The 24,461-nt window shown below is 51.6% G+C and overlaps 1 protein-coding gene across 1 annotated transcript in view; it reads left to right on the top strand.

Annotated features, from left to right (window-relative positions):
- ITGA11 (integrin subunit alpha 11) overlaps positions 1-24,461 on the top strand; it is a 97,648-nt gene that overhangs the window by 45,578 nt on the left and 27,609 nt on the right. Inside the window, exons 6-14 of the mRNA XM_065871738.1 lie at positions 279-406; positions 1,539-1,687; positions 6,234-6,378; positions 6,754-6,919; positions 8,249-8,319; positions 17,675-17,819; positions 20,337-20,485; positions 23,616-23,756; positions 23,985-24,188. Of these exons, the coding sequence (XP_065727810.1) occupies positions 279-406; positions 1,539-1,687; positions 6,234-6,378; positions 6,754-6,919; positions 8,249-8,319; positions 17,675-17,819; positions 20,337-20,485; positions 23,616-23,756; positions 23,985-24,188 (1,298 nt within the window). The remainder of the gene's footprint in view (positions 1-278; positions 407-1,538; positions 1,688-6,233; positions 6,379-6,753; positions 6,920-8,248; positions 8,320-17,674; positions 17,820-20,336; positions 20,486-23,615; positions 23,757-23,984; positions 24,189-24,461) is intronic.

The following is a 24,461-nucleotide window of genomic DNA, read 5'->3' as shown; positions in this document are numbered from 1 at the left end:
TTGGGCACTGTTGGCTACCAAACACTGGCCAGCTAACGGCGGTCAGTCCCCGTTGAGGAGCAGAGGCAGTAGGGCTCCATTCATGCTTTGTTCAGACAGCCAGTGCAGAGCGGTGGGGCAGAGCCAGGAATTCCTGGGCTCCTCACTCACATTGCCCAAATAAATGTTCAGCCCGAGGACAGCTCCCAGGCCAGGCTTCCCTGGACAATCATCCAGGGGATCAGAGATTTGCAGACACTGGCTCCTTGGGTAGCTGTGACCATGTTCCCACTTCCCAGGGTGCCAGACCTACATGGACATCATCATTGTCCTGGATGGTTCAAACAGCATCTACCCCTGGGTGGAGGTTCAGCACTTCCTCATCAACATCCTGAAGAAGTTTTACATCGGCCCTGGGCAGATCCAGGTGAGTGTGGTTGGGACTCTTTCCTCCTCCAAATAAGCCCCCCCAAAAACCCATGGCAGATGCTGCCTTGGGGTGGGGGGGAGCATCTGTACACGCGCTAGAAAGGTGTAGGTGAAAGGGCCAGCCTCAGGGCCCTGCAGCCCAGGACACCCATCTCTGCTGGGCACATCAGGGGACGGTGTAGGGGAGGCATCACTGAGTGGGTCAAACACTGTCCTCTGGGATAGACACCACATATTAACAAAAACTTTGATCAGCCAGAGAGTGAGAAGACACTAGCACCCTGCTGGGTGAGGCACAGGGGAGAATTAGACACTTTGATCTTGGAGAAGAGACAGGGGAAGAGGTCAGAGCTGCCGGCACGTATTTGAAATGCTGCCTGGCTAACGAGGGGGTAGATTTATTCCATATTGTTTTGGCAGGCCAAAGGAGGACCAATGACTAGAACTGACAAGGTGGCAGATTTCAGGTCAATCTAAGAAATTATTTTTTAACAATTAGAGCCGTTAAAAGGGGAGTGGGCTTTCTCATGAAGTAATGAGTTCCCCACCACTGGGAGATCATCTTTTAGGGCACGGTGGATGAAAGTCCAGCATTGGAAATGCACTTGTACCAAATAAATTCTGTGGGCCCATCCGACAGTGACATTTTTTCATTCTAGTCCTGCTATAGGTAGGTTTTTGCTTATTGTTTAAGGTTTTTATTTCGAGGCTATTAATATTTGAGTCTTATTAATATTTCAAACTTCTCTTCCAAATTTGAAAGAACCTTAGTTCCAGAGTTTGGTGAACAATGCCATGGCCCTCCACCCACACTGCTCCTAAGATTTTAGACTTCAATTCTATGCTTCACTTTTGTCTTTTTAAGTAAGAAACTCAATCTGCTGGGCCTTTCTTTAAATCACAGTCTCCTCTCTCAATATGTACCTCCCACCTGCCTCACCAAGCCAGCCATTCATTCCTGGAACTGTGCAGAACCTGCTTCCCTTCTGCTTAGTTCCTCTCCCTTGGGAAGGTCCCCAGCCCTCCTCACTCCTGAACCGTCCCAGAGAGATGACTCCAGGAAACCTCATCACCAAAGGGCCAGCCTTCAGGGGTCAAGATGTCCTGTTTCCCTCTCCTCTAACTTGCAGGTTGGAGTCGTTCAGTACGGAGAAGACGTGGTACATGAATTTCACCTCAATGACTACAGGTCTGTAAAAGATGTGGTGGAAGCTGCCAGTCACATTGAACAGAGAGGAGGAACAGAGACCCGGACGGCATTTGGCATTGAATTTGCTCGGTAAAAAAAAAAAAAATTAATTTTCTAAATCTCAGATACTGTTACAGTTATCTTTTGCTGCCCCACAAAATCTAGTATCTGGAGAGACAATAATTAATCCCTCAAAGTTCTGGGCATTGGCTGGGCTCAACTGATCAGTTCTCCCTTGGGTTCTCTCGTGTGGTTGAAGGCTGGTGTCAGCTGGGGCTGTTGTCATCTGAAGTTTCGACTGGGCTGGACATCCAGCATGGCACACCCATGTGGCTGACAGTGGATGTTGGCTGGGAGCTCAGCTGAGGCTAGTGATCTGAGCACCCACACGTAGTCATGTGGCTTGGCTCTCTCACCATGTGGCAGCCAGGCTTTGAGAGGAAACATCCCAAGAGTGAGTTTTCCAGGAGATCCACACAGGAACTCTGAGACTGCCTGTGACCTAGCTGCAGAAGCCCCAGAATAATAACTTCTGCTCTAGTCTTTTGATTGAGCAAGTCACGGAAGCCAGCCCAGGTTCAAGGGGAAGAGAATTTAATTTCCCCTCTTGATGGAGGAATGGCAAGGTCACATTACAGAAGAGCATTTTGGGGCTGGGATTTCCAGTCAGCTTCAGGAAATATGTTCTGCCACAGAGACCCTATGAAAAGTGCGTGGGTTGTATGAGGGCAGAATCTTCTTGTGGGGTGTTGGTCATCAGTAGAATGCGAAGAACGTAGTTAAATCTAACATCTGAGATTGTAGAGCAATGAGGCTGTTCCCTTAAACATCACAGCAGAACTCACAATAATAATGAATGCTATCTCTAGTCATCCAGACAGGCAGCTACATGCTTATTCCAGTAACTCTGCCATGGCTCAGAACACTGTACTCACCCCCACTGGAATCAGTGAACGAATTTTAAAGTCAATTCCCCCAGATCTTTCCAGCTGTGGCCTAAACTCCTACGATAACTATGTCCAAGACATTTAGATTTTAAATGTATAAGTTTTACACCTACAAATATGAGCTCTGCTATGTTCTTTGAGACCACCGTCCCATTACCTTATAATCCCACCTCACGTAGGGTTAGTCGAATGTAGCATTTAGCAGAATGCTACAATGTGAAAGCTATTTAGTAGTAACATGATTTCATGTGGTCAAAAGATTAACTCTTTTTTTTTTAATATTTATTTATTTGGTTGCACCAGGTCTTAGTTGTGGCAGGCAGGCTCCTTAGTTGTGGCTCATGGGCTTCTTAGTTCTGGCATGAGAACTCTTAGTTGCGGCACGCATGTGGGATCTAGTTTCCTGACCAGGAATCGAACCCGGGCCCCATGCATTGGAAGCGCAGAGTCTTTAACCACTGCACTACCGGGAAAGTCACCCAACTTCACTACTCTTTATGATTAAGTTACTGCTCCACCAGTGTATTTCTGTTCATTGATAAAACCTTCTCAAGCATTTTTCCTAAATGAGCATCCCTCTGTGTAAAGATGGCTCTTACTCACTCTCATGAGAAATGGGCCCTCATGGGGGTGAGTCCCTGAGACCCCAAGCAAGCTCTTGTGAAGTGGCCAGGGGAACGGAAGAAGCCCACGCCCACTGAGCTATCAGTGAGAAGCTAACTGATTCCCACCGGGATGGAGCACACTGCTTCCATCTCATTTTGCAGCCCATCTCCCCCAGGTCAAGTGTGTGTGACTCACCTAGTAGTTTGAACCGTCATGACTCACGAGCACTGCTGGGGTGTGTGATTTACACCTCAAGTGAACTTTGAAATCTGATCTTCCCGGCCAAGTCTGGGTCCCAAATTACAGCTGGTGCCTTTTAAGGTAAAAGGTTTTCTCTCCTCACTCAGCTATTCATAATGCATTTTTTTCTGTGTACCTACTAAAGTACAAAGATCCAGGCCATGGACTTGAGGGGTTATAAAGAGGGTAACCCGTGACCCCTGGTTTAATAGGGGAGCTCTGGTAAGCGTCACCCTAACTCAGTGAGGATGAGAGAGGAGGACTCTGAGGGAGGGATCAGAGAGGACTGCCAAGATGGGGGATACCTGACAGACCCCAAGATTACAGCAGGGAGAGGTGGAGAGAAGACATTCCACAGAAGACATTCTGCCCCAATAACAGCAGAGGAGAGGGAAAGCTGAGGAACCTTTACATTCAGAGCCTTGCTCTGAGCATGGTTCGTGTTGGGGAGTAGTAAGCCCTGCAGCTGCAAAGATGGTTTGGAGTCAGATTGTGAGAGTTATAACGTTGTAGCTAAAACAAGCATGATTGGCCCCTGAAGGTTCTTGAATGTCATCATCAAATGTGCGCATGAAGGTGAGTCTGGCAGCCATGTGTGGCTTTGAGGGGAGGGGGCAGGACAGCGCTGCAATGCCACCTTCATTCACTCAACACTTTTTATTGAGCATCTACTATGTGCCTCACACTGTTTTAGACATTTGGGATAGATCAGTGAACAAAGCAGATAAATATCCTGCCCTTGTGAAGCTGATATTCTAGAGGGTGAGGCAGACAATAAGCAAAAAAAAACCAAAAAAACAAAAAACAAATAAATAGCTAGTATGCTAGAGGGAGATACAAGCTATGGGGGAAAAATAGAGTCTGGTAAATGCAGTCAAGCAGGTTGGGGAGGGCAGGTATTTAATCAAGTAGTCAGGGAAGGCTTCACCAAGAGCTGACATTTGAGTGGAGACTTAAAGGAGGTGAGGAAGTTGGCCAAGCAGGTGCCTGGCAGGGGAGGTTCCAGAAGAGGGAGCAGCTCAGATAAAGGCCCTAAAACAGGAGCATGCCTGGTGGTTCCAGGATCAGTGAAGATTCCAGCAGGAGGAGGGGCTCAGAGGGATTACCAGGGGTTTCGCGGGCCATTATCAGGACCTGGGAGAAATGGGAGCCAGGACAGGTTTTGAGCAGAAAGGAGACGTGATATGACCTTTCTCCACGGGGTCACATTGGCTTCCAGGTTCATGGAAACTGTCGTGAGTATAAAGCTTTCACTGCATTCCAGGAAGTTATAGTCTGATTTACAAAGCAACAAATCCAAGTCTTTTACACAATACAAATTCACAATTTTAAATCTGATGATTCATGCCAATATTTATGCTATTACAGATTCTTGCAGATATTCACACCATTCCACTCTATGGAAATATGATCCTGAAATTTCCTTGGCTCCATATGTAATAAAGCCTGTTTTTCCCCTGCCATATTTTTTCTTCTGGAGTTTTGTTCCTGGACCTGACCCTCCAATGAAGTCACGGAAGCATCTCGAGCGTGCTTTGAAGGACTAGCAGCATTCTCCCTCCACTGAGTCAGGCTTAAGCCCAAAATATTCTCTGTATTTTGTCATGTCAAGTGTGCCTCTGCCCCCCTTCAGTCCACGCCTCACACTAAAATTAGAGGAGTTTTTAAAGCCAGCATATCCAGAATATCATAGAATTGCTAAGAGAATGGCAGATGGTCTGTTTCTCTTAACTGGTAGCTTGAAGATGCTCTGAACTAGTTTATTCCAAGTTTTGTGAATTCCTTAACGTCTAAATCACGCACACCAGCTCATCAGCTTGCTGTGTAACAAAAGATACCCCTGGTAACCAAAGCCTTAGGGTGATGGGATTTAACCTGACATCATGGTGCTTGAACCTGTGGGTCAGACCTTTGAGGACTCACTGCAGAGTCTAAGGGTAACGTTTATTTTTAGGTCCTTATTGAAAACTTCAGAACCTCATGGTCTGAAGGAGAGTTGGCCTCACACAGGCACCAAGAGCCGGTGATGGTTCAGGAGCCAATTTTTCCTGCTTCGTAGATGGGTCACCAGCTCCAAGAGTCCGTAGAGCGCCAGCCCCCCGGCTCCTGGTTGGACTGCCCGGCAGGCAGGCCAAGCACCTGCTCCGGCCACTGAAAACAAAAGTAAAAGCAAGAAAGAGAAAGATTTGTCATGGAATTTTATATTTAATAGTCCCCAAAGTAGAATCAAAGTGGTTCTCCTGGGCAACATCGGGACTTTGTCAGGCTTCCTCACACACGTTTTATGGAGCGGCATGGTTTAGCTGTTGAGTTGCTCTGGCACGTCACCTTTTCAGAACTGAGGGAAGTGGTTCTCAACGCCGATGTTCATTAGAACTTTTGAAAAATGCTGGTGCCCAGGCCACACTCCAGAAATTCTGATTTCATGAGTCCGGGTGGGGCCTGGGCATCACTTTTTTTTTTTTTTTTTTTTAACTCCCAGATGATTCTAATGTGTGGCTGGGGTTTTTGAACCATGGAATTAGGGCCTCTAAAGGTCTCCACCTGACCCTGAACTCCCCTCCCAGACCCACCCCATCCCCCTGCTTCCCCAAAACAGCAAGATCAGGCCTTGAGAGGGGCTTTTCAAAGTCACTCTTTAAAGACAAGCAGATTTAAGACGCATCTGAGCAGCTGGCGAATGAGTAGTCTGGGCATCTCAATCCAGCTTCTTCTTTGGTTCGAGGTCCCAACACCGTGTAGGGTTGCCCAGGGGCTTAGCCCTGGCTTCGAGGCAGTAGGAGCGCCAGGCCTGCCCCATCCCCACCTTCCTCTGTGACCCTCCCCCTGTGCTTGGGTTCCAGCTCAGAGGCTTTCCAGAAGGGTGGAAGGAAAGGGGCCAAGAAGGTGATGATTGTCATCACGGATGGGGAGTCCCACGACAGCCCAGACCTGGAGGAGGTGATCCAGCAAAGCGAGAGGGACAACGTGACCAGATACGCTGTGGCCGTGAGTCCTGTCCTGCCTGTCCTGCCCCTGCCCACCCTCTAGAGGCTTCACCATCAACCCCTTGGGGACTCTGGGATGGGGGGCGGTTCTGGGCAGTGAACCAGCCATCCAGGCCCTCAGATGGGCCTCTCCTTGTTACACCTTCTCCTAAAGAGCAGTTGAGAATCTCCTTTCCGTCCTGCCCAGGTTAATCTGCAACGGCTGTGGGGTGTTTTTTCTCCATTGCCAGGGAGGCTCTGAAACCTCCAAAAACTAGAAAACACTCCCAAGCCCCAGAACCCTGTCTTAGAACAGGGTCCGAGTCTGGGGCCATGGGTGTGTGGGGAGGTCTGTGCCATGTCCCGGTTTGTCGCCCCTGCCCCTGTTCCCTGGCAGGTCCTGGGCTACTACAACCGCAGGGGGATCAATCCAGAAGCTTTTCTAAACGAAATCAAATACATCGCCAGTGACCCCGATGACAAGCACTTCTTCAACGTCACTGATGAGACGGCCCTGAAGGACATTGTCGACGCCCTGGGGGACAGGATCTTCAGCTTGGAAGGTGAGCGCTGCTTCTCGAGAGGGGTCCAGGCTCCTGGCCTCACAGCAGGTGAAGCCCACAGAGTGAAATCCAGCCTCCCCCGCCCCCCACCCCGGGATGGGAGGGTTTAGCGGGAGTCCTCCCTTTGTGATGACTGCCAACACTGGAGTGCTCCTGTGCTGGATGTGAGGCTGTGCACTTTCCAAACAGCCCCTCCTTTTACCGTGGAGGAAACTGCAGCTCGAAGGGACCAAATAACTTGCCGGAGCTCCGACAGCTCAGGAAGGAATCGGGGTTTGAACGAGCATTGCCAGACTTAGCAAATATAAAATACAACATTTGTGGCCGACTCGTACTAAAAAACCATTAGTTGTTTATCTGAAATTCGAATTTAACTGAGCGCCTCGTATTTTACCTGGCAACTCGAGCCCAGCTGAGCCAGGCCCCACCGCCTGAAACGCTCGCCCCCCAAGTCCCACTGCTCCCACTCCACCTTTTTGCGGGGTTTCCTCAGATTGCCTCCCTCCTTAATAATTCAAACTGCAGTTTTGATTTGCGTGGGTCTCGTTTGCACCATATATTGCTGTAGAGGGGCCCTTGCCATATTGGGCTCTACCACATGGGAGGATTTTCAAAAGAGAGAGAGGGCAGCATCCCAGAGCCCGAGCAGTCTGCTCTGCACTGGAAATGGCGAGCCACAGACACAGGGAAAGAGAAGAAAAGCCTTCATAACCCATGATAAAGGAATAGAAAGTATGAACCTGTTTGACCCTCACCTTAGAATTAAACGTCCAAATCAGTGAGTTTATTCTCGAAATGGTCGCCTTGTGTGACGAGAACGTTGGCTCCAATGACACATCAGGAGGCCCTGTGCAGGGAGGACCTTTCAGCACGCATGGGATTCCTGTGCAAATCTGTGGTGGTGACAGGTCTTCCTCCTAAGGGTCAATTTGATATTTGGGAACCATCCAGAAGCATCTGGAACCAAATCTGGTGAACAGTAGGAATGAACAAAGTGGGAAATTCCATTTCTTGCCAACAATGCAGATTGTTTCTTTCCGTGCACTTTTCTGGATCTTTCCCCTTCGTTGACATCCCTGTAGTATGCGTGCCCTGTAATATAAGTCGATTCAAGTCCTTTTCAGCAGGGAGTGAGCTGCTAATAATAAACCTACACGACCACCTGGAAGGTGCCTGCTGCTGGGGCAGATGAGCTGGTTCAGGCCCGGGGCCCCCTCTCACCTCCCTGCAAGTGCTTCCGGGTCACAGGTGCTGGGGACTGAGCTGCAGGCATGTCTGGTGCTAAGAAATCAGGTGCGGAGCTAACATCTTTCTGTCCCTCTATTTCAGGAACCAACAAGAATGAAACCTCCTTCGGGCTGGAGATGTCACAGACGGGCTTTTCCTCTCACGTAGTGGAGGTAAGGACGGGTTTAGAGCTGCCCTCCTGCCCTCTCACTCTTCCCAGCTCTCTGGGTCATCATCTCGCCGTTCTTGGGCTGTCTCTCATCCCCCTTTCTCTCTTTCTTGGGGTCTCTCTGCCTCTCGTCTTCTGTGGAATGTCAAGGTCATCAACTTATAATAAGCTGCCTCAAGCCCCTCCGTGCATGGGGACGTGTCCCCCCCAGGACCAAGGGTCCCATTCAGTCCATAGAACTTCATGCAAAAACTAGGTCAACATGGCGAAACCACTTGCCTGGGCTGTAATAGTGCCCTGCATGCCCCAGGTGGCCTGTGTGTGCAGGGGCACGGCCCTGCAATGATGTTGGGAGGGTGTCCAGATGTGCCAGGTGTGCTCTGGAAGGCAGCCCACGTGGGCTTCTCTCTTTGCGGACTCAGCATCGTGTCGCAGAGGTCCCAAGCAGACATATGGTGTCACAAGCGTCATGTTCTGTCTGGGGCATGTGCTTCACCTGGTTCTGATTCTCAAGATGAGGCTGAAACCTCATAGGATTGCCAGAGGGGCAGAGGAGTCCATAGCTGCATGCTTTACCAGCTGTTTGGGGTATAGCCCCGCCTGGGAGTACCATGCGGGGAAAGCCTGTGTTGTCAGTATCAGCACATGCCCCCGTGGCATGCTTTGGACAGACAGGTGTCCTGGGTTTGCGTGCATATGCTCTGCCCAGGCTGGCCCCCATGGGAGTGGACTTGCGCCTCCTAATTTGCCAGAAAAGGCCTATCAGTCCATCCCACTTATATATCACTTTCAGTAACCCACCGAATCCTCCCAACTCCTCTGTGAGGTGGACAGGGAAGGATTCCTTGTTCCCAGTTTCCAGATAAAGAAGCCAAGTCCCAGGAAGGTTGAGTGACCTGCTGAAGTGACAGAAGTGAGAGAAATATTAGTCTCATGCTCTCTCCCCAACAACGAGCAGCTGCTCCGTGAGAGCATTTGGAATCTAAGGGGGCCTCAGTCATAGATCTCAAGACGGAGGGAGGGGGACAGATGCACAGCAGAGAGCAGGCAGATGGATGGAAACGCGACTCACACTCAGCGTTTCCTGAGCTGCATCTGGACTGTCTCGTGCCTGCTTGAATACAGCAAAATATAAATATAACTGCCCTATATTGATAACAGTCATGTAATATGTGCCGAGCACTTTAATTTTTCCAGAAAACTTCTGTGCCTCGTTCATGCTCAGAAACAGCCCTGCAAAGTAGGCAGATGGTAATAGTTGTCCCATTTTAAGTGGTTATATCAGCAAATCTTTTCACTGCCTTTTCTGTGCTGGGCCCTGTGCTGGATGCCAGGAGGTTCAGAGGTGAGAGCCCTGCCCTCAAGGAGCTCCCAGTCTGAGGGTAAGGGGCCGAGTACCAGGAGGGATGAGGGCATCCATTCGTACAGGTCAGGCGGCCAGTCCTGTGCTCCAGCTGGACTAGCCCTGGTCTCCTGACTCTGGAGTCAGGGCTGATTGGAAAATGCAGCAAGGAAAATCAATTTCATTAAATCCAACAAGCATTTGTCAAATGCAACTAAGGTATCAAAAGGAAGCGGAAATTATTCTTGCCAAACAGGAGTCAGTTTGCAAACAATGCAGAACCGCAGTCCTGAGCTTGGTGAGTAATATAACAGAAACTACAGACTTCTCCTGGGTACAGGCATTCAACTTCAGGAGGCCCCCCGCTATCCACAGAGCCCCTGTGGAGACCCCCTGCTCAATGGGGAACCACCTGGACTCATCTCACACTAATTAAAGTAACATGTGATCAGGATCTTACAGAAGGAAAGGTCCAGGCTAGGGGAGAGGGGTGTCAGGGAAGGATCGGGGGAGGCTGGCACTCGGGCAGGCCCCTGAGGACAAGGATTTCAGCAGCCATGGGTGGCAGCAAGCAGAAGAGAGGAAGCTGTGTGCACAGGCCTGGGGGAAGTCTGAGCACAGACGGGGTTGGGGAGCGGGTCTCGGAGCAGCCCTGATGTTGGGGACAGCCAGAGAGAGTGAATGTCCCACGTCTCCATCTTCCATTCCGAGGTCATTTTTCGAGCATCTCCCCATGTGCCCAGCTCTGTGCGAGGCACTGGGGATGTATTGGGTTGGCCAAAAAGGTCGTTCGGGTTTTTCCGTAACATCGTAGGGAAAAACCCGAAACAAACTTTTTGGCCAACCCAATATCTAGAGAGACGAAGGTAACATTTCAGCTGACAGCAGCTCACAGTCTAGTTAGGGAGAAAGACTCTTAAATGGTAAGTTCAGTCTCCTCCTTCTAATACTGTGATCTGTGTGTGCCCAGGAATCAGGGAACCTAAAGAGAAGGGAGGTTAAGACAAGCTTCAGGGATTCAGGGGAGCTCAGCTGAACCCTGACAGTGGCCCAAGCAGCAGAGTGTGTCAACAAGTTGAGTCCTTGCAGGATCAGTGAGTCCCCCGGCTGCAGTGGAGAGACCAGGAGCTCAGAGCCCCAGCTTGTTATTGAGGTCAAGGTCATGTGCTGCCCTGTGCAGCTTCTTCCACGTGCTCAACTCTTGTTCTCTTCTCCTAATCAGAGAAACCAGGGTGCCTCTCCCCACCCTGTAGATACAGACCCCAGTTCTTCTATCACCCCGTGTCTTGTTTTCAAGTGACAGACATCTGGAAGTTTTTATCTGATAGGACTTTGAAAGAGACAGTGATTACATTTGAATCTGAGACTCTTGTATACTTTTTTTTTTAATTTTCTAAATGAATAAAATCCTTCCAAATCCAAAGGAATTGTGCAATGATGGTGGGCTGTCTGGAGCTCTGACTGACCATTGGGTTGCTATTTTAGAGCACAGAGGTTTTTCAGTTCCAGGCTGCTGATGCCATCGTAATTGGCCACGGGCGCTTCCCTGGTGGCACAGTGGTTAAGAATCCGCCTGCCAATGCAGGGGGCACGGGTTCGAGCCCCGGTCCGGGAAGATCCCGCATGCCGCGGAGCAACTAAGCCCATGTGCCACAGCTACTGAGCCTGTGCTCTAGAGCCCGTGAGCCACAACTACTGAGCCCGCGTACCACAGCTACTGAAGCCCGCATGCCTAGAGCCCGTGTTCCGCAACGAGAAGCCACCGCAATGAGAAGCCCGTGTTCCGCAATGAAAAGTAGCCCCCGCTCGCCACTAGAGAAAGCCCGTGCACAGCAACAAAGACCCAACGCAGCCAAAAATTAATAAATAAATAAATTTATTTTAAAAATAAAATAAAATAATTGGCCACAGCTGTCCTGTCCCTCGGAGTCCAACCCCGCAGCTCTCAGGGTCAGTCGGACCTCTTTGGGAACTGGAGACAGGAAGGTCTGGCCTTTCAGCTTTGCCCGGAACTGGTCCTGAGCCTGAGTGGTTCCATCTCCTGTGTGAACCCCTGGACTCCATCTCCCCTGGAAATGCTCCACAGACAGCCTCAGGCAGCTGTTTCCTACAAATGTGCTGAAAGGGTCTTCAGCTGCCCTGGGCCGGTTGAGCTCTGTCAGAAGGAAAGATCCCTAGTCCCAGGGGAAGGACCCAGTAGAATGTTCACAAATGGCAGAGGAAAGGCCCAGGGTCTGATAACCTGGTCTGCTGCCATCTTACCTAGCAATGAAAGAAGCCTTCAAGTTAGGAAGGGTGAAAGCAACAAGAGGAAGGAAGGACCAGAGCCCAGGTTAGGAGAGGAGGCCCCAAGACATTCCCTGGCCTCCGGATGCACTAAAGCTCCAGGCCACAGGCATTACCTTCCAGGCTGATGGCCAAAGTTCAGAGCTGCTGGGAAAACCCAGGGACCTGGAACCCCAGGAAACTCTAGTCCTGATTAGCAAAAAGGAGAATATTCCAGAAATTACCATCAGGAAAATTAGCTATGGATCCCTGGCCACATTTCAGAATGGATTTGTAAGCAAATGGTTCCATTAGCATTTGGAAGTGAATGCAAAGGCTGCTAAGTGCTGGCTGCTTGCTGAGGTGATGAACTCCCTGTCAAGCTGCGTAACCAAGAAAAAGCTGCATGAATCTGCCAGAAAGCTTGCAGAAGGGATCCACACCTCTAAGTCTGTAATCCCCATGGGCCACAAGGTGTGAAGGAAGGAAGAGGACCATATATAATTGATGCCTGTGGTGATGGATGGAGCTGCAGGGGAGCCCCCTTCCGTGATGGACTCTCCTACACTGCACTCCATAAATCTCCCCAATACCAAAATTTTACAGAAGGAAGCAGTTTTATTAGGGTGGGTCTTGTCTACACAAAAGACTTGACCACTCACCCAAGATGGGAACAGATGATTTTTCCTTTAAACTACACACTGATGGTCCGGCAGGCCCAGCCTCAGTTACATTTGAAACAAGCCAAGGGGACGGGTTGGGGGTGAGTCTTATTCCCAGACCAACAGCCCCAGCCACCCGCTGCCTCTTCAGCCTGTGTCCTTTTCAGCAGCCCTCCTGGGGCTATGGACAGGATAGCTAAGGTTACTGGCTATTATGTAAGGTTCTCAGCTGTTGAAGCCTTAAAGTTGCCATCTTTCCTAAGAGTTTTGCATTTGAATTCGCTTTGCATATCTGATTCAATCAAAAATAAAAGAAACTCATCCATAATGGTGAAATGAGGGGTTGACACCTAAAGGCTGTAAAGCCCTTCTGAGTCCTCTTAGCCCTAGGTGGTGGACTCTTGCCCCTACCAGCTCTGGGGCAGGCAGTCAGGGCTGCCCCCATGTGAGGCCAGGACATGGTAGCCAAAGTCTGCCACCATGCTGGTCTGGATTGTTTACAAGTTGACTCCTGGTGGCAGGAATCATTTCTGGTTCATTGAGGTCCTCCGAAGCCCAGCTACATGTCCTCAGGCTGTGCCCTGGTGCCCAGCGCCTCACTCCTGGGCCTTGTTCCAGGACCTCTGAGTAGAAATAACCCACCCTCTGATCTGGAATGAGTAGTCAAGTAACAGCGTGCCCTTTGCTCCCCACACCCGCTTCTCGACGCCCTCTCCTCGTGCCCTGATCACTGTCTTCCAGCACCACGAATGGTGCAGGACCCCTCTCCACAGAAACGTTGCAGGCCTGTTTCTGAGTCTTTCCTGCCCAACCCCATCTAAGCCTCCGGGCACTCATCCCTTCCTCAGGCTCCACTTTAGGCTTGTTGAAAACATCTTCTACTGACAGAATCTGAGCAGCTAGTTAAAGCATAACCCACCCTCTTAATGATGTATTTGCCTTAGAAGGGGCTCTTGGGAACAGAGTCCTGCCCGCCCCATGGCCACTCTGGTGATGGACATGCAGGCAAGGGAGGCTGGGGGAGGAGGCCAGCCCTCGGTGCCCTCTAGGTGGTCTCCCTGTAAACAGAACCACCAGGGGCCACCTCCACCTGCCTCCACAGTCCTGCCTCTCCAATGCCAAGAACTGCTAGCATCTGGTGTTCTCATTCCATTACTACCAGGCCGGAGGAAAGCACTGCCTGGCCGTGTGGCCTCAGACAAATCATTTAACCTCTGTGAACCTCAGTCTTTGAGCAGTGTCTGAAAAGTATGTGTGGAATTGAATCTTGAGGCTTGGAATGGGAAGTGTGCATTTCAAGACTTCCTAATAAGTCAAGTAAGGTTTTCTTAAAATCCTTTCCTAACTCCACCATGCACCCACCCACCCCCTCGGCTGGTCACCCCCTCCAGTGGGTCCTCAGAATAAGTTGTCCTTGCCTCTATCAGAACATTCCTCACAGGCGGCTGTACTGACTCATATGTAGGTCCAACATGACTGTGAGATCTGATTCTTTGACTCCTGCCTCCCTGGAAGTGCTTTATGGGTGAATTAATGAATGAGAAGAACTACTATGTACCCAGTCCTTACTGGCTGCCAGGTGCCCTGCCAAGGATTCAAAATGCTCTCACCACAAAACCATTTACAGCTGAGGACCCTTAGGCTAGGAGAGAGTGAGGAACTTTCCCAACGTCACACAGCTAGAAGTTTTGGAGCTAGAAGTGGAACTCAGGAACGTCTGACACCAGAGATCATGCTCTAACCCCCAGGCCAGGGATTCTCAACCTCTTGACCCCCCTGGGCTGGTTACTTCTTTGCTGTGGGGCTGTCCTGTGTATCGTAGGTGCTCGGCAGCATCCCTGGCCTCTACCCACCAGAGGCCATAGTAACCTCAACACCACCCCCAGCTGGGACAACCAGAGCTGTTCACAGGCACCGCTAAATACTGCCTGGGGGGCTAAACCACCCCCAGCTGGGAAGCACTGCTTCCTGTGCTGGGGATGTGACCTGACCCTGGCTGGGGACAGGGACTAGCTGGAACATGGAGTTTGGGGAGATATGACCACACACCAGGGAGCACTCAGCTCAGCTGGGAAGGTAACACTGCTGCAGGGCTGGTCAGAGGGCAGCTGAGAGCTGAGCTGGCAGGATCTGATGGTGAGTGCCAGGCTCAGGCAAGTACAGGTACAGGTCGTCCTCAGGGAGGGCACAGACTTGGCCTTAGACCTCCTGAGGGCCACCAAGCTTGTGTCCTCATTTCTTCACAGAGCACCAGGAAAATCAGCTGGTGCCGAGAGTCCATCTGTGCAAGGCCACCCAGCTACACCCTGGTAATATCTGGTGGGGGCCCCAGAGGCCTCGTAGGAAAGGAGGCCGTAAGTAAGGGAGCCGGTGCCAGGCCTGGGGCATGGGACGCGGCTCTTCCCCAGATGCCCTGCTGTTTGTTTTCTAGCTTGGCTTGTATGCCTGGCTTCTTCTGTCAAAGCTTTCGTCGTTTTTTCAGCTCCACCCTTCCAGATTTTTTCCCAGCTCAAAATGTCTGGGCTCCCCCAACTGGGAAAAGATTGTGACAACCTGAGGTTTGCCTTGGTGGCCGTGGCTTGCCCTCTCAGCCCGCCCACTCCTCAGTGCGCCCTCTCCATGCACAGCAGGGCCCCCAGGAGACCCTCCTCAGGAAATGGCCTCCAACTAGAGCGCAGGCCTAGAGCCACTGCCGGGTAGAATGGCACAAGGTGAGAGCCTGGGACCCTCACCCTTGCCCAGTGCTGCCAAATGCAGAAATCCCGATGGAATTCCCCAGCCCCACATGTGGTGAGTCAGCATGAGGTCTCCCCAGCTGAATCCCAGGCACCCAGGTTGAGCCAGCCCTTCTCAGTACATTGCAAAGGCTTCCGGTCATCTACAAAGCCAGACATTCATCTTCAAAGCCCTCCCCGTGAAGCAGAGACTGGTCTGCTGTTGCATCAGAAGCAGAATCTAGGGGCTTCTGGTGAAGCAGATAGTCATTTTCTCCTCTGACCAACCCCATCCCAGCCCTGCTTCTGACTTGCTGTGTGACCTCGGGCAACTCCCTTTCCCTCTCTGAACCTCAGGTGCTCATTAGTGCAGATAATGAATATCTGTCCCACTTGTCTCTCATAAATGAGTGACTGGATGAGAAAGGGTCCCTCAAAGAATGGAGCACACCCCAAGTGCAAGGAATGTTGGCGCGAGTCCCTGAGGCCCTGGCCCGGATCCTGGACCCCGCAGATTGTCAGACTCTCCCAGGCTGAGGCACACAGAGTGGGAGGGAGAAAGCTAATGAGAAAGTGAGACTTTAAACACAACCCAGCACATCGGACTCACCCAAGAGCAGCTTATTTATAGCTGTAAAAACATCCTGTCTGAACAGTCAGTTCTACCTCTAGAATATTAGGACTTTTTAAATCCTTATATATGATCAACTTTACTCTTTAAAGTGACACCTTGGAAATGAGAAAAGGAAGCTTAGCTTATTATGGTTCACAATCTTGCCCTCTCCACTGCCAGTAATGAAATTAGTGCCTGGGGATTCCGCCTGTGTGTTTAGTTATGGCTCTGATTGTCCCAAGGCCAGAGTCACATTTTTCTATTGGTACCATTGCTTTGGGGGCAAGGAGAAAATGAGTGCCTTGGACCACAAGTGGTGGGGAAACCACAAATCCCACCGACCAGCTGGGTTGAAGGAGGGCTCAGTGGGAGAGAGGTGACCTCACCAGCTTGTGCTTTAACAGCCCAAAGCTGGGAGGCAAAGCTGGATGCCCCTGGCACATGATCACCAAGGTGACCCAGGAAGGCAGCCCCTCCCTGCTTCCACGCCCCCTCCTCAGCCCTTCATTGTCCCTAGTCACTTCTCTTCCTCTTCTGAGTGCTTGCTGTTTGTCTTCCTATACCCACTAGTTATGTGGATGGTTTTGGGGGGTGGGGGTGGGGATAGGGTGCAGGGGCAACCCAGGGAGTGAGTGGACCCAGTCCTCGGAAATGACCCTGGAGGCTTCCCCTCAAGGAGCCAGAGCTCTCCATCTTCCTGCCCAGGCATCGCAGCATCCGCTTACCCTGCCACTAAAGACCAGCTCCTGTCCTTGGGGTGCTGGCTGTCACAAATGTGGACCTGGCTTATCTGTCTAGCCTCATATTGAGTCACCTTGCCCTCTTACTCAAGGCTCCAGCCCCATCAAACAGCTTTCAGTTCCTTAAGCCAAAGGCTCTGAACTCTCTCCAGCCTCAGGGCATTTGCACAATGCTATAGGTTTGGTGTGACAGGACCTCTGGAGCTTTTGCTGTCTGCCTAAACTTGTCCAAACACACAAATCACAGAATGAAGACTTACGTCATAATAGTTTTCCATTTCCTTAGTTAAGATGAAACAACCATTTCCAAGAAGGTAGAAAAGTATGTGATGTTTGTATTAAATTAAACTTAAATATCGCTAAAAAGAAATAAATAAATCCCATCCCTCTGGGTGTCTGGGTAAGCATCACTTGCTCAAAATGCTTTTCCTGAGCCCCCTCTCAATCTAAATTCAACCTCACCATGACATTTATCATATCCCTCATTGTGTGGCATTTACCACAGCTTGCAAGTATTATGTTTATTTGTATATTTATTTAGTACCTGTGAGCTCTGTGAGGGCAGGGACAGTATCCCCAGCACCAAGCAAGTGTCTGACACAAGATAGACACACAGTGGCTTTTTACTGAAGAAATGAAGAAGTAGGATTTACACACTCAGGAAAGCAACTCAGACACTACGAAGGAATGGGGAGGAGGAAAAGCATAGGGACACCACTTAAAGGAGTGTCAGAAGGAAGGGATGGTGACAAGAGATTTCCTAGAGGGGTTCTGAAACCCAAAATGGAATGGAGCTTTGGTCCTGGATTTGGAGTTTGTTTCTAGAACATTCCTTCAAAGTTCCTAGGCACCTTCAAAAGCCAAGAATCCTGGCTGGAAGTTGGGCTATTAAATAACAAACCCAGGAGAAGGTGCCAGAGGGGACGGGCAGGTGGATGCTTCATGGTTGCGGACGTGATGCAGCTTCCCGGCAAGGGGCACCTGGGGGACACGAGCTGATGTGCATCCCCTTCCCAATGTCAGGACGGGATTCTGCTGGGAGCCGTTGGTGCCTATGACTGGAATGGAGCTGTGCTAAAGGAAACCAGCGGTGGGAAGGTCATTCCTCTCCGAGAGTCCTACCTGAAAGAGTTCCCGGAGGAGCTCAAGAACCACGGCGCGTACCTGGGTAAGAGCCAGAGCTGAAGGGTGGCTGGCGGGTGGTGGGCGAGGAGGGGACCTGAGGGATCCAGAACCTGCCCACACCTGAGGCCAGGGGCCTGTCTGTGCATATTCTGTGCTGATTCAGGCACAGTCAGGGGCCATTGCCTCTCCAGCCTGGCATCCACCACGTCTAGCGCCATGCCTGGCATGTCACAAGCTCTCGATAAGCAGGCAGAATAAATGACAAGCAATGCACCCCAACCTGAAATGTGTTTCGGTTGATGCTTCTAGACTCTAGGGCAGCTGTTGTTGTGTTTTCAGGTTTGAGTGCAGGAAGCCTGTCTCCCCAAGGCAAAATGCAAGTTGAGAATGTGTTAAGGTTTACAATCAAGGCAGAAGTCAGTTCCCATTAAGTACCTTAGAGTGGTCGTAAAAAGAAAAGCATGAATCGTTGACCTGACGGTGATAGGTCCCAGCTGTGAGACCTTTACCTGACAGATCCCAGTCACCTCTAACTCTGCAGGAGCAGGGCCTCCACCATCCATGCTGAGGCCCTTCTGCCATGGCCTTTCTGAAAGGGCTGAACCAGAACGAAGGGAGCAGGGGGCGAATGCCCAGGGCTCCCATTGTCTGTGAGTCCTTCTGGGTTTCTGAAAGGAATCCACCAGCTGTGAAGTTACTCACCACTAATGCAGCCTCGGACTCCACTTCTCCGTGAACTTGGGCCATCCAGAGTTGGCAGTGGATCTCTCTGCGGTGGGAAGGTCACTCCTCCTCCCAGAAGATCCTGGGGGGCACAGAGCCAGGATGAAGGGCCTTCATGAGGCCCAGCTGTCTCGCCTTAACTATAGTCACCACCTTGGGTGTGAGTCCTGAGGGAGTGCCTTTCTCTTCTTCCTCTTCCCTCTGGGGGTTCATCCAGCGAGGGCAATGTCTGGGGTCTCTGGAAGATTCCTCCTGATGTGCCCCAGGGAAGAGGGGGAGTTTGGGGAAGGAGACAGGCCGGCCAGGCTCTCCGCCTCCACACTGGGGAAGCTTATGGACTTCGGGCCATGGGTCCTCCTGTCAGCCCTTCAGGGAGGCTGTCCAGCTTTCTGGGGGGCCCCGCCTGCTGGTCAAGGAGCCACATGGGAACTGAAACCACTGCCAGCAGACGGCTGGGAAGCAGGAAGCTCTCTCTCAGCGCAGCTTGGAGCTTTGAGAGTCAGCCCACGCCTGCCCCCAGGACACTCAGCCCCCAAGACCTTCCCACCACCACTGTCCCTCCTTCTGAGGAAGCCCGACTGCCCAGGGCCAACTGAGAACATTTCCAGTAGTGCCACTGGGCGCTCAACTCAGAAGAAACCTTTGCTGCGTACCACAAGCCTAACCCCACCCTACCCTCAATACACGGCCACGTTAGCCACCCGCCATGGGATATCTTGGTCTCACCTACCTTTCGAGCTCCACTTCCCAGAATACATTTCCAAGAGTCAAACACGGTGTGTCTGGAACCAGAGTAGCCCACCCTACTGCACCCACCCTCCCGGCCACTGCATCGGCTCCTCTGCATCCCGCAGCCAGACTGGAAGCAACCGGTGACCCGAGAGACAGTGTTACCCACAAACACACAGGCGCACGCATGTGCATGGGCACGAGCGCACGCGCACACACACACACACACACGCAGACATGCACACATGGCAGAAGGAGACATGCCTCCCCCAGAAACTGCCCAGGAACTGCCAACAAGGCCTGACACCCATCTGAAAACTGGGATCCATGATCCAGTTGCCTGGCAGAAAGTGGGACTCTCGGCTTTGCACACCTTCCGGGGCCCCACTTTCAGGAGAGTTGCCTGAAGATGCTACACAGTCACTCCCCAGAGCTGGGCGCTCGACTGGAAGGTCACAGTGATCAGACACAGATCCCAAGAACACAGATTGGTGGCCTTTCCCAAAGAGCCTCTGGGTTTCCATCTCTTTCTCTTTTGAGTGCACTGAAAGAAGCCTAGTCACTCCCTCTTTTGAGTTTGCAAAGCTTTGGGGCTGCAGGAGTCCCTGAGACTCCACCTAAATGCCCCGAGCGGAGCAGTTCCTCGCCTCTGCACAGCCAACTCTTCAGTTTTCGGTGGACCACTTAGCAGGGGGTTCCGGCAATGAAGAGGACACTGGTTGATCCCCAGAGAGACTATTGGTGGGGATCAAAAACAAAGCCTGCCCAATATAAAAAGAAATGTGGCTAGGGTTTGCCTTCCTCTTTCCTCCCTGTTCCATCATGCACTCACCTGTGAGGCAGGTGAAGCATGTGATATGCATGTTCCAGGTCAGCAATGCCTAGTAGTGGCCCCACCTGGCTTCCTTGATGCCTTCAAGCAGGGGGTGGGCGCAGTGAGTTCTCCCCACCCTTCGCCGGCCCTGCCTCTTCCAGGCCTCCTCAGCTGCGCCTGGGAACTACTGCCCTGTGGTATCACATCTGCTCGGCCTGGTCTGAATGCTCTCCGTTCAGCGGCCAGTCCTGTGGCACAGCTGAGCCACACACAGCCTGTTTTCTCCCGTGGCAGGGTACACAGTCACATCGGTCGTGTCCTCCAGGCAGGGGCGGGTGTATGTGGCCGGAGCCCCCCGGTTCAACCACACAGGCAAAGTCATCTTGTTCACTATGCACGACAACCGGAGTCTCACCATCCACCAGGCCCTGCAGGGCGAGCAGGTAACGCAGGGGAGGCTGGGGGCAGGGCAGACGGGTGGGACGGAGGGGAAGGTGGGGCTGGAGGGGACTGCAGCTCAGCTCTTCCCTCTCAGGACTGTCCCCAGACCCACAAACGTCCTTCCTGGTTGGGGGTATATGCCTCCTTCACACCCACCTTAGAGCTGATGCTCCTTCCCCAGGAAGGCAGGCCTGGTCCCTGCCGCAGCAAAAGAACCCAGGAGAATTTGCTAGCCCGCACTTCACGGAGCCCTTGTCTCTGGTGCCTTGGCCCGACCTCTGCCCCCAACTACCAGCCTCTTTCTGGTCATGTCTGGAGTTCAGGGCCAGAGACAGCATCCAGGCTATATAGCCTCCCAGCTTGGGCTGCCAGGGCCCGTAGGCATCCTGAAGGGGCACTCATGTTCCTCAAGCCACCTTGGCGCTACCAGAAGTGAGAGGAGTCATACCTCCACCCATAGCACGGCCCCACGGGTTTACCAAGATGCCAGCTTCTTTCCTTTCCCGGAATGGGCACAATTCAGAACGATACGGCTGCCAATGTCACCGCCCCGGATGTGGTGGGCAACCAGGCTGTGCTGCTAAGAGTCTTGTGTTGGATGGTCATGAATGCAAGCTGGAAAGCTATGATAAGAGTCAATGATGGTGAAAAGATCAGAAAACAGGGTTCTGATCCAAGTCATTTCAATAGCCCAGGAAGACTGTGGTCCTGAGAAGCAACGTAGCTTTTCCAAGGTTATAGGGTAGATTCACGGCTGGGTCAAGTTCAGAATCCAGGACTCTTGGTGGGGCTCTCTACGTTATGCTACCTCCTGACCCCCAACAATCCCCAAACCAGGCCACGGCCCCTCCGGCCTGGCAGCATCCAGCATCCATAGTACCCTGGACCTGAGCTGAGCCCTGTCCAGGCCATTATTGTTATTCTTGGCTCACCCCCGGCCCTCCAGAGCCTGGGAACAGCCCTGTCTCCTGCGTTTTCTACTACCCTTGACCTGTCACCATGAGGACATGCTCTTCACCGGGTCAAACCTAAATCCCTCTAGCTACAGGGAGCCATCCTTCCACCATTCCTCTTCCCATCCCAGGGCACTGGCGAACCCGGGCACTGCTCTGGCCCCAGCTTCCACCCTGCCCGCCCACACTCTACCCAGGGCTGGCTCTGTTGGGAACCCTAGGCTAGACCTTGAGAGCTGAAGGGAATTCGCTGATGAATTTATGACATTTATACTGCCTGGTTCCATCTCCAACATCCGAATGAGAAACCACAGCACTGAAGGCAGCTAAGTTAAGTTGATTCCAAATCACCATGACCCACATAGCTGAGGCCACATGTTTAGACAGGGTCTCCCTCCGCCTCCCTCTTTGCTCTCTGTCTGCCTCTTAATTATTTCATGTGGGCACATCTCTTCCCCCCCACCCCGTGTTTAGGATTTCCTTTTTCCCTCTTCTGTATTTTTATCCTTCTCCTCAGTTAAAAGCTTTTAATGCTTGAGGATAAATTTCTTCTGAAAACACCCTAAGCCAGGGAGGGAGAATCATTGGCTTGAGTGTCAGATGGATCAGAGTTCCAACCCAGTTTGGCTGTGACCAGCCTTCTGACCTTGGGCAAGTGACTTGAACTCTCTGAGCTTCAGTTCCTTCCCTGTAAAATAAGGACGATAATCTCTCCCAAGACAACGTGAGACTCACACAAGCTAACCTGAGGCTGTAAAGCGGCTCACACAGGGCCTGTCCTTGGGAAGGGCTCCTCTTCTTTCCTGAGCGACCCCTCGCTCCTATAAACATTTACTGAGTACCTCCTGCGTGCCAGGCAGGGCACCCACGCCTGGAGGGAACAGGACAGGCACAGCTCCCACTGTCCAGAGGCGCTGGTGGAGGGAGCCGGGGCTGGGGGAGCATGGAGGAGGGACCATTGCAGGGAGTGGAGTAGGGAAGGGCAGGGGTGCTTCTACCAGGCAGTGACCTGAAGGACGATAGACATTACCGGGAGAGAGGGGAGGGGAGAGGGTACAGGTCAGAGAAAAGTGTGTGCAGGGGGAAGCTGGGAGCCTAGCTGGAGCCGGGGGGCTTTTGGAGAAGAGAAATCACTTGGTATGTCGGGAGGGGATGTGGGAGCCAGAGGGTAGGGGACAGAGGCTGGTCTAGGAAGGTCACACTGAAGAGTTTGGACATTTTCCCCCAAAGCAAGGAAGCGGCATGGTCAGCTGCTGGAGGCCACTCTAGCTCCCCCGCAGTGGTGGGCTGGAGGGGCCATCCTGGAGGGGGTGGGGCTTTGGAAGGTGCCTCACATAGGGGAGAAGCATCGGAGGAGGCGGGAAGTAGATGGATTCGGGACATGTTTGGCATCCACCAGGTGGACTTGCGGGGAGACTGCAGGCGGGAGAGGTGGAGGGTGGAGCCAGGGAGGACCCTTAGGTTTCTAACCGAGTGGTCAGATGGTGCCCTCACTGAAGTGGGGAACACGGCACCCATGGTGGGAGAGGAACACAGTAAGTGCTCAAATACTGAAAAGAAATCATAAGTTATCACCCAAGGTGCTAAGCCCATAGTATTTGGAATATAAAAAATTGAACGTGAGCTAAATGTCCAGCAACAGAGGATTGATTAAATACATTTGGCGCACGTGTAATTCGGAATATTAGAGAATCACCAATGACCATGTTGTAGGAAAAAAATATAACACGTCGGAGAAAATACTCATGATCCATTGTTTTATTTTAAAAATCAGAATATATAAACTATACATCCAGTCTGATCCCAGACTGTAAAAATAAAACCATACACATACACACACACACCCTAGAGAAAACGGTCCAGAGGAAAAATATACTGAAACATCCATGGTATAGTTGGTTGTTGGGACCGTGGGTGACTTTTATTTTCTTCTTCATATGTTGCTTTTATTTTGCTCACTTTTTGCCATTATAATGTATCACTTACAGAATAAATGTCAATCAATAAAATTAAATAATGGAAAGCCGAGTGGGGGCGGGATGGAGAAAAGAGGGAGGGGCCTTCTCATTTGTGCGGCAAAAATTCCGAGTCAAAGGCTGTCCTCAGTTTCCATCCACTGACGAGCAGAGGCCTCCCAGTAGCCCAGCCCCACGCCCCTCTCCCCATCCCTGTGCCGCAGATAGGCTCTTACTACGGGAGCGAGATCACCTCAGTGGATGTCGATGGCGACGGTGTGACTGATGTCCTGCTGGTGGGCGCACCCATGTACTTCAGCGAGGGCGGAGAGCGGGGCAGGGTGTACATCTACAACCTGAGACAGGTACGGAGCGTGGAGGCTGGCTAGCTTTCCAGGGGCACCTGATCCCTGCCTTGATCAGGTGTCCACACCTGTGGAGCAGGGGAGGATGGGAACCTCTTCTGTCATTGGGCTTATATAGCAGGAGAGAAATGGGGAAACGCAGAGGGGATGCTGCAGGCCAGAGGGGCTCACGACCCAGAGAGCCCTTGCCAAGTCCCCCTGAGCCTTTTCCTGACACTGGTTTCGCAGAACCGGTTTGTTTACGATGGAACACTGAAGGATTCCCACAGTTACCAGAATGCCCGATTCGGCTCCTCCATTGCCTCGGTTCAGGACCTCAATCAAGATTCCTACAACGACGTGGTGGTGGGAGCCCCTCTGGAGGACAACCACAGAGGAGTCATCTATATCTTCCATGGCTTCCAGGGCAACATCCTAAAGACACCGAAGCAGGTAATGCCCGCCTCCCTGGTAGACGGATGGAGCTAGGACTTGGAGTCCTGGTAGCTCACGCCCTGTCCTCACACAGGAAAAGGGAACTTGCCTCAAATCGAAATTTTGAAATGGGTGCATTTGTCTTCAAGCCCTTCCCATCACCCCTTTGGATACCCTCACCCTGCTTAACTTTATCTCCCCAGCAACAGCAACACAATCCCAAGGACCCGGAACCTCACTGGCCCTCATGTGTATTCATGCAATTGACTACACGTGGAGAATGCCAGTTTG

This window comes from Phocoena phocoena, chromosome 2 (assembly GCF_963924675.1).
Source record: "Phocoena phocoena chromosome 2, mPhoPho1.1, whole genome shotgun sequence".
In the NCBI taxonomy this organism is placed as follows: domain Eukaryota; kingdom Metazoa; phylum Chordata; class Mammalia; order Artiodactyla; family Phocoenidae; genus Phocoena; species Phocoena phocoena.
Note: the sequence above shows the minus strand (reverse complement) of the source record. Positions and strands in the feature narration are given on the sequence as shown.